The following is a 9,789-nucleotide window of genomic DNA, read 5'->3' as shown; positions in this document are numbered from 1 at the left end:
TTAGAAATGTTCCTGTTTGATAAAAATGCAGTGAATTGGGATTATTGAACTCCAACCTCTACAGATTATTTACCTTCATCACAGTCTCATCACTATTTCTGATGTTTCCTCAGGATGGACGAGGACAGAGCAGAGTCCACAGTGCCCAGCAGGGTGTCCCTGAAGAGTGACCGGTCCAAATATGGACTAATAGACTTCAGAAGTTCAGAGGAAATGTAAGAAAACTAAAGCGTGATGATGTGTTTGTGTGGCAGCTGTTAGTCACATTAACAGCAGCAGGTTGTGAGTTTATTATTGGAGATGTTTAACACTTAAACCTCAGACAGTCATATAGTTACAGACTTAATGTGAATATTGTTGATTAGAAACAAGAATCAGGTTTAAACTGAAAGATGAATTCAGACATAAATGCTGGAACAATATTGAGTCTTGATCAGGTTCTTTCATCCTATAAATCAAAGGACTAATAGAGATGTGTTTCATAGTGAGAGGGGGGAGCACATCCTATCAAACTGGGACCAGGCAGCTCCACCAGGAGAGTCCTCTTGTTCACAATCTGGAAGCAGATCTGGAGATGCTGAAATGAAGCCCAAACAAAGTAAAACTGTTCAATATGAGATTTAATTTGTGATGTCATGAATTTGTAGTTGTGTTGATGATTTATGAGAGATGGAAATCATTGGTTTACTTATGTTCAGGAGGTGATCTGCAGGAGGTGATAGAAGGTCATAAGATGAGTCTGAAGAGAAGATGTGAACATGTGACTGAAGGAACTAATGAAGCAGGAAGTGGAACCCTGCTGAACAAGATCTACACTGAGCTCTACATCACTGAGGGACAAAGTGAGGAGGTGGACACACAACATGAGGTGAGACAGCTTGAGAGAACCTCCAAGAAGAACATCCAGGACACTCCAATCAAGTGCCAGGACATCTTCAAAGTCTTATCTGAGCAACAGAGACACATCAGAGTGGTTCTGACCAACGGTGTCGCCGGCGTTGGAAAAACCTTCTCAGTGCAGAAGTTCAGTCTGGACTGGGCAGAAGGTTTGGAGAACCAAGACATCAGTCTGGTGCTTCCACTCTCATGGAGGGAGCTGAACTTGATCAGAGATGAGCAGCACAGTCTTCTCTCACTGCTTCATGTTTTCCATCCAACATTACAGAAGATCAGAGCAGAAGATCTGACTGTCTGGAAACTTCTGTTCATCTTTGATGGCCTGGATGAAAGCAGATTTTCACTGGGTTTCAACAAGCATCAGCTCATCTCTGATGTCACACAAGTATCGTCCGTTGACGTGCTCCTGGTGAACCTCATCCAGGGGAACCTGCTTCCCTCAGCTCTCATCTGGATCACCTCCAGACCTGCAGCAGCCCATCAGATTCCTCCCTCGTGTGTTGACAGGATCACAGAAGTACGAGGCTTCACTGACTCCCAGAAGGAGGAGTACTTCAGGAGGAGGTTCAGTGATGAAGATCTGTCCAAGAGAATCATCTCACACATCAAGGCCTCCAGGAGCCTCCACATCATGTGTCTGATCCCAGTTTTCTGCTGGATCACTGCTATAGTTCTGGAGGACATGATGACCAGAGACCAGAGAGGAGAGCTGCCCCAAACCCTGACTGACCTCTACTCACACTTCCTGAGGGTTCAGATAAAGAGGAAGAAGCAGAAGTATGGAGGAAAGCAGAGACCAGAGGAACTGACTAAGGCTGATAAAAAACTCCTTCTGAAGTTGGGTCGGCTGGCGTTTGAACATCTGGAGAAAGGAAACATCATGTTCTACTCAGAAGACCTGGAGCGATGTGGACTGGACGTCTCCGAGGTGTCGGTGTACTCAGGAGTTTGTACAGAGATCTTCAAGAGAGAGAGTGTGATCTTCCAGAAATCAGTCTACTGCTTTGTTCATCTGAGCATTCAGGAGTTTCTGGCTGCCGTCTACATGTTCCACCGTTACACCAGGAAAGACACAGCGGTTATAAATCAGTTCCTAGAATATTCGAAACCAAACCCCTTTTCCGGGTTTGCTGGGTTGTTAAATAACGATCCAGTCACATCTCTTGATGTCTTCCTCGGGAGAGCACTAATGAAATCTCTCAAAAGTGAAAATGGCCACCTGGACTTGTTTGTTCGCTTCCTTCATGGTCTCTCTCTGGAGTCCAATCAGAGGATCTTGGGTGGACTGTTGGATCAGAGGAACAGCCACCCAGGAACCATCCAGAAGGTCCTCAACAACCTGAAGGAGGAGAACAGTTATGGAATCTCTCCAGACAGAAGCATCAACATCTTCCACTGTCTGATGGAGATGAAGGATCAGTCAGTCCATCAGGAGATCCAAGAGTTCCTGAAGTCAGGGAAGATATCAGAGAGGAGACTGTCAGAGATCCACTGTTCAGCTCTGGCCTACCTGCTGCAGATGTCAGAGGAGGTTCTGGATGAGCTAAACCTGCAGCAGTACAACACCTCAGAGGAGGGACGATGTCGCCTGATTCCAGCTGTGAGGAACTGCAGGAAGGCCGAGTAAGTAAAGATTTTTGGGGCCGGACATCGGCGTTTAAATCAAGCGAGTGGATCATGTCAGGTAGCAATACCCCCTCCAGTGGTCATTCCTTCAATTCTTTATCTCCATTGCAGCGTCCATAAATTAAAAAAACCACAATTCATCCAGAAATGTTCAACACTGGCTGGATATAAGTTCAAAGGTCAATCCAGACAAACCAACATAAGGCAGGAATAATAGGAGCCACAAGTTAACTGACTATCATGAAATTACTGTCATGTCATTAAATCACTTTTGTTTGTTGTTTACATCGTATTCTAACGACAGAAAAACACATTTTAACTAATGACACGTGACTATTTTGCTTCATTTGTTCAACGTAAAAACAGCCGGCCTCGTTGGTTTAAATGGGTGTTTTAGGTCTTTGTGGCGGTTCCGTTTGGAGCCTTTATGTGACCCACAAAGTTGTTTGAGCCTTTCCACACCCGTTAGGTGGCAACTTCATCACTAGCAACAAAAGGTGCAGTGAAAATGATTTGAAGGGAACAGGCAGATATAACAGAAGCTGAGGGCAATCGATGCAACCAGAGACTCTGATGTCATCGATCGGATCGCTGAATTAAGACTTGACGCACCATCGTACAAATTGGATGAAATGCAAAATATCCAAAGAGCCGATAGACAGATAAAAAGATGCACATTTCTTTAAACCATTGCTACAATCATTTTAAATATTGAGTAATTATGAGCTGTTCTAAAATAAGACAAATGTTGAGAATAATTCAGTTGCATTTCAGATCTGATGGTCGTTCAAACTGTTGCTCTACGGTGTTGAATTTAGCTTTTCCAGGAAATGAGCTACATTTGTGTTGAGGTAGATTCTCAGATAAGTTGATGAGAAATCCCAAAGTTTGACTCACTATTTTTGTTTCATACACAACAGACTGTCTGGTGATGTTCTTTCAAAGAGTCATTGGGAAGTTGTGGCCTCAGCAATGACGTCAAACCCTTCTCATCTACGGGAGCTGATCTTAAGCAAGAACAAAAGCCTGACAGATGCCGGAGTAAAGTTACTGTCTTCTGCAATGATGCATCCAAACTGCAGACTGGAGACGCTCAGGTCAGGAGGCCTCTGTTGGTCTTTTCTAAATTTCTTTACATTTTCTGCTTTTCTCTTCATTTTCAGATTTAGAAATGTGTTTTTATTTGCCCCATTTATTCCTTTTCCAGGCTGAGTGACTGCAGGTTATCAGAGATCAGCTGTGGCTCTCTGGCCTCGGCGCTGAGGTCCAATCCCTCCCATCTGAGGGTTCTGGACCTGGGTGGGAACCAGCTGAAGGATCCAGGAGTGAAGCAGCTCTGTGGTTTTCTCCAGGATCCTCTCTGTGAGCTGGAGACTCTCAGGTCAGTCAGAGATGATCCAGTACTTTCCCAGGTGTAACTAGTTAGACAATAACTGTTTCCATGTTTGATCTTTGTTATAAACGTAGTGTTACAGTTCTCAGAAAAAAGACCACACAGGACAGATTTGCAGTATTAAATTGGTTGTGGAAATCTGTCCCATGTGAGGATGGTCATCAATGACTAGAAAGGAAGTATCAGTTGTAGATTTGTCTTGTTTTATTTTAGGCTGGCCACAAAACCGCCCAAACATTCAGACCAATCAAAAATGGTTCTTCCTGTCTTTTAAAGATCAGAAGGAAAACTAGAAACCCCAAAAAGAAAGCTGCTGCAGTGTGCCATGCCCCTTCTCTCCTGAGAAAAGCCATCCCAAAAAAGAGAAAAGCCCAAGTGTGAAGTGAGCACCCTGTTAAACCTTGGTACCGAAAGCCTGCAGTCATTCTCATCTTAGGTGGCTTCATTCCAGCCAGAAGCCCAAACCTGCCTCCCTCTTAAAGGGGCAGCAGGTCAGTCCAACCACAGAAACCTTCATGAAGATCTGAAGCTTTCAGCATCCACAATTGTTGCACCTCACTTCCATTGGAGTCCAAATCAGAAGTCAACAAGTTGATTCTACACCGATTCTACACAATGCAACCATTTTAAAAAGGTTTCCATCCATAAGTTTTCACACATTTTTAGATAAATCTGTTTGTTCATCGCCTCCTTCTGTTGTAATGGTCATTAAAGAAAATGACCTTATTTGAGTTTTTCTCCTCACAAATATGACTTTCTATGAACGATGCAATAAATGCAGCTTGCAATCTAAGACAATATGGAAGTATGTGTATATAATAGTAGTGGAAGTAGCTCATAAAATAATACATTTGCTCTTCTCATCGAATCTTTCTATGTTATTAAAGAAAAACCTGCTCTTAGTCAACAACATCTAAGACATCAACCAAAAATCCTAATTTTATACAATATAATATAAAACAGTAGAGAAGACTCTTTCTGCAGAGACACTGGTGGCAGGAATGCAGAAGTATCACCTGCTCAACTTGGAAGGTGGAGCAGAAACCACCAGCTGAGAAGGTCCTCAGCGAGAGGAAGTGGTGGAGAACCATGAAACTTGCTAAGCTCCACCTCAGCTCCAGAGACGGGCTGAGCTGGAGCTGTGGCACCAGGTATCGCCCAGAAGAGCCTCCAACAAACAAGCTCTTCTCTTGGGAGGAGAGGGCTTTGAATCTCAGCTCAGTGTGCTTGTCTCTAGTAGGTGGCAGCTGCACCTTTTCCTGAGCTCCTTGTTGATGCCCTGAGGGGAATTGATGCTCCTGCAATGTTTTCTGGCAGCATTGAGCTTGCAGTGGGGCAATCAAACACACTGTGGGGGGGCTCTCTTTCCTTCTCTCATCTGGAGAACAAGTGACACCAGCTGCCAATCATTGTTGGAGAAATGTGCAGTCAGGGGAACGATGCGTCCAGACTATAGCCACCCTTCCAGCATCCAGCAGTGTCTAAAACCTTTGATTTGGTTTCACCAGAGAGTGTAGGGATTGCAGGGTCGCTGCAGCATCGCCCACAAGCTGTCAGGAGTGGGTCGCTTTGTCCCAACTCCTGACAAGAGTTGAGTGCTATTGAGAAATGTGGTCTCACAAACTTGGAAGGTATTTTGACCTACACACACTTTACATACGCTGTAGATCTTGTCCAACCGCCCTGAAAGAACCCAAAATAGGAACATACGGCAGATAAGCCGGTGCAGGACCAGAGGTTTGTTGCTTGTAAGCTGTGTTTTGCTCTGGTACATGTTGATTTTTATTTGTCTTCTCTCAAAATAATTGTTATTTTAGACTAAGAGGCTGCAGTTATCAGAGACCAGCTGTGATTCTGTGGCCTCAGCTCTGAAGTCCAACCTCTCCCATCTGAGGGTTCTGGACCTGAGCCACAACACGTTGAAGGATTCAGGAGTGAAGCGGCTCTGTTCTGGACTGGAGAGTCCAAACTGTAAACTGGAGAGGCTCAGGTCAGTCTTCATTTTTCTACCTATATACCAGCTGCTAAGATGGTGAAGTGAGGCTGTTCTCAACACTGCTGTGATGCACCACATTAAAAAAATTCCTTGGAATATCGTGAATTCAGGTCTGACCCAACTAAGAACTAACGTAGGTTTAGTACTGACGCAGATAACATGCAGACCTGCACCGTATAACCTCATCCTGCATTTTTCAGATTAGAGCTCTGCAGGTTATCAGAGATCAGCTGTGACTCTCTGGCCTCGGCGCTGAGGTCCAATCCCTCCCATCTCAGAGAACTGGACCTGGGTAAGAACAAGCTGAAGGATCCAGGAGTGAAGCTGCTCTGTGGTTTTCTCCACTTTCCAAACTGCCGACTGGAAACTCTGGGGTAAACACCATTCTCAAAATGTCCATTATTCCATCCGAGGGTCCTCACACTTTCTGAGTGTGTGTGTGCCCAGTTCCTTCAGGAGGAGGGGGTACAGGGGAAACAGTTATCATGATAAATTGATTTAAGGACAATGAAAAAGCCGACAGATGGTAACCAAAATTAGACAAAACTAGGTGAGGGTGCCTGGTAGACACCAGCCAACGAGGAGGGAGATGGTGAGGGGACAGGAAGTCATCTAAGACAGGTTGTGCCTTTAAAGATGAGCCACAGGTGAGATGGATCTCCATGATGAGATGGGAGGGAAAGAGGTGGGAGAACCTGGGAAGAGTGAGGGCCAGAACAATATATATTCTCCTCTGGAACAGTGCAAACCTGAGAGGTTGGAATTGTGGTCATTACATATTACTATCATTTTTTAACCTGGAACTAAGTTAAATATTTACAGATCATGCCTTTGATTAACCTTTCAGATTAATACTGGTTTCACTTATAAAAGTTTCCCTTCTTGTATTTAGATTAAGGGACTGCAGCTTATCAGAGATCAGCTGTGGCTCTCTGGCCTCGGCGCTGAGGTCCAATCCCTCCCATCTCAGAGAACTGGACCTGAGTCAGAACCAGCTGCAGGGTTCAGGAGTGAAGCTGCTGTCTGATCTCGTAGAGAATCCACACTATGGGCTGGAGACATTGAGACAGTAGCTGGTTGGAGCCAGTCAACTCCCGCTCATCTGCTGCATCACTCACTGACCACTGGTGAAGAGCATCTGTGGAAACATCTGCCGTCTACTCCCTCCATAGATGAAAAATTCAGTTTTTAAAAAGCGCTGGTGGACTTTCAGGAGATCAGTCGTGGTCGATAAAGCAGAAGCAGCTTCGCCTTGAAGTTAAATTAGTTCCTGGTATCACACAATGCATCTTTATAAAGTTCTAAATGGCTCCTCGGCCACTCTTAGAAGCATGGAAACATTCTCTTAATTGTCTCTTCAAATGTCTGTATTGTACGTTACTATTTTACATCATGCTTTCAGAATCTTTAGGGTTTAGTATTTACTGTCTCTGTGACATGGAGCATTGGAATATTTCAGCTGCAGCCAGCAAAAAACCCATCAGAATGACGGCTATTGGTGGGAACCGCAGGTCATTTGACTTTAGTCAGTCTGTTCAATGTTATAGGATTTATTGCAGTCTAATAAAAACTATGAATAAATGTGGGAAATAGGAAATAAAAAGAAGCAAAATGACCAAATAAAATTCCCATGAATACTGTAAATTTAAAGATGTCAAGAATGGAATATCAGCTTAAATGGAATCAAACATAAAGTGAAAAGGCCTCCTTTAAGTTTACTGCAAAAATAAACACTAAATCAAGAGCAACACGCGCCAAAAACTGTCTCATTCTCTCTTCTGTCTCCACTCATTCTTTTATATTCTCTTAAGATAATGGGGACGGGGTCGCGTGATAACAAAACAAGCTAATTGGGGACTATATTTTTGTTGCAAGAACTTTGGCTCTTCAGAAGTTTCTATGTTGGCTTCCACAGATTGTGCATCCACTAGAAACTCAGTGTTTTTGAGGAACTACCAGGAGTGGCTGGAGTGGAGGCCAATGACGCTATAGCTACATATAGCTACATATAGATCACCGTTATCCTCAACCCAAAAGACCACCAGTTGGCGCAGCAATACTAAAGATAGGAGGTTGTGGTCATTGCGCAGACGTGGAGTGATATCCCCAAAAGTGCCCTATGTTCTATATCCCGTATGTTCGCGACCAAAGGGCGCACCGTATTAAAAGGTGCAGCCTCAGTTACGGGTGCTATTTCTGTATTTAACACATACATCAGGCGCTCCGGATTATAGGGCGCGGGCATGGTAAAACATACCGCTACCATAGCTTAAAACATGCATGCTAGCGCATATTTAGCAATTTAGCGAAAGCCGGCAAGTCGAACAACCGACAACAATGTTTCCAAAATAAAATTTCCTTATTTTTCGTATTTTGTTATTAAACCCCGGAGGGCTGAAGCAGGACCGCTGTTAAAAATGTATCAGTCCGCACTTCCAGTTCTGGTGCAACGTCCAGTTCTAAATGTATGAATCCGCGTATTGACGTTTCAACGTCCCATCAGTAAAGGGAGAGATTTGGATATAGTCCCCCTGAGGTGGTGTTTTTAGAGCAGTTCTTAACAACTTTCTCTTTGCCTGATAAGAGGTCCAAACATTATTTCACTTCCCTATAAAATACTCTAAAATTGCCATTCAAGATCAGATACCACCAGGTATAATTCATCCTCTAAATTTTCACAATTTCTTATTCTGTCAGGCTGTTTTTAAACCTTTGGCAACATCAAATAAAGTACTCAACTGGTATTATGTCAGGCTGGTTTACATCCCATTAAAGAAGCCAGCAGAAATAAAGCACAACAGTTACACAGACTACGCACAATAATATAGAGGATATAAAAAACAGTGTTGAGATGGGTTTGTGTCACTTTAGTAAAATCAAAGCATTTTTCTTTATGTGCCAGCAATGAACACAATCTAAGAAGTCTCTGACACTAACATATGGAGCTCCTATAGAACAAACTAAAGATTTGTTGTTATTAAGATAAAGAAATGCAACATTTCCCCCAGAGAAACGATGGGGATGGAAAAAGCCCTGGCTGTGTGTGTGCATCACAGCAGGCGTGGGTTCTCCTCTCTGGAGTCATGCGGGGCTCCTTTGAAGGGCAGATGAGGAGGTTGGTTACAGATTCCCCTCAGAAAGATGATTACGGTGCCAAAGGTCATCACCGGGGTAACCAGGAAGAGGCAGAGTCGGTCTACTGTACGAGCGATGCCGCTCCAGTTATCCTTCTCCTGTCAGGACCAGACATTTACGCCACTTTTGATCTTTTTAAATCAGACTTTGGGTTGAGGACTCTGTTTGAACCCTCTGAGCTCATTGTGGTCGTTCTTGTTGCGCATGTGTTTAATGATGTAGTGGCTCCATCCACAGCCGGCTTGATCTCTGCGTACAGCTGATGGCTCCTCCCTCTTCTTGTGGTTTCACAGCTCCACACAGACACCAAAGCTCAGAACTCAAATGAAGCTACTGATGCTTCTATATCTCATGTGTTTAAATGTTTCTGGAAACGTCCTGGCAGCGTGTGTGACTCGGGTCACCAGTCCGTGTCTCCCAGACTGTTTCTCAAACATCAGCTCACTGCGGGACTTCACACTGTCGTACTCCTCAGCCGAGGCAATGTAGCCCACTGAGCTGGATCGCCGCGGTAACGCTCCATCCCAGTACGGCTCTGCCTCAGCAGGGCGGGACATGCGCAAGATGCGGGGTAATTGCTGGAGGAAGAGCTGGCAGAAACAGAAAACAGGATTTGGAACACTGATACTGATGTGTGTGTGTCTGTGTGTTATAGTGGGAAAACCACATGTTCATATATCCTCTTCCATATGTTATTCAGTCATAGGTTCATATATCCTCTTTCATATGTTATTAAGTCACA

At 44.1% G+C, this 9,789-nt stretch overlaps 1 protein-coding gene and 1 long non-coding RNA gene across 2 annotated transcripts; both read left to right on the top strand.

Annotated features, from left to right (window-relative positions):
* Window positions 1-89: 89 nt before the first annotated feature.
* On the top strand, window positions 90-4,015 carry LOC130521081 (NLR family CARD domain-containing protein 3-like). The gene is made up of 5 exons (XM_057024738.1): window positions 90-215; window positions 486-598; window positions 699-2,520; window positions 3,444-3,620; window positions 3,731-4,015. Exons 1-5 carry the CDS (start codon window positions 115-117, stop codon window positions 3,939-3,941), a joined length of 2,424 nt encoding a protein of 807 aa, XP_056880718.1. The 5' UTR covers window positions 90-114; the 3' UTR covers window positions 3,942-4,015.
* Window positions 4,016-5,203: 1,188 nt separating this feature from the next.
* On the top strand, window positions 5,204-7,673 carry LOC130521080 (uncharacterized). Its single transcript, XR_008949175.1, has 3 exons — window positions 5,204-5,906; window positions 6,113-6,286; window positions 6,805-7,673. It is a non-coding gene; the product is annotated as an uncharacterized LOC130521080 (long non-coding RNA).
* Window positions 7,674-9,789: the final 2,116 nt, after the last annotated feature.

The sequence above is a fragment of the Takifugu flavidus genome, unplaced genomic scaffold (genome assembly GCF_003711565.1).
Source record: "Takifugu flavidus isolate HTHZ2018 unplaced genomic scaffold, ASM371156v2 ctg685, whole genome shotgun sequence".
Taxonomy (NCBI): Eukaryota; Metazoa; Chordata; class Actinopteri; order Tetraodontiformes; family Tetraodontidae; genus Takifugu; species Takifugu flavidus.
The sequence above is the reverse complement of the archived record's forward strand: the minus strand, read 5'-3'. Positions and strand labels throughout refer to the sequence as shown.

Bases quoted from the DNA above. Each gene is read 5' to 3' on its own strand.
- LOC130521081 (XM_057024738.1), top strand. From the start codon at position 115: ATGGACGAGGACAGAGCAGAGTCCACAGTGCCCAGCAGGGTGTCCCTG. The intron at 216-485 runs GTAAGAAAACTA...TGTGTTTCATAG, and splicing joins TTCAGAAGTTCAGAGGAAAT to TGAGAGGGGGGAGCACATCC. The intron at 2,521-3,443 runs GTAAGTAAAGAT...CATACACAACAG, and splicing joins AGGAACTGCAGGAAGGCCGA to ACTGTCTGGTGATGTTCTTT.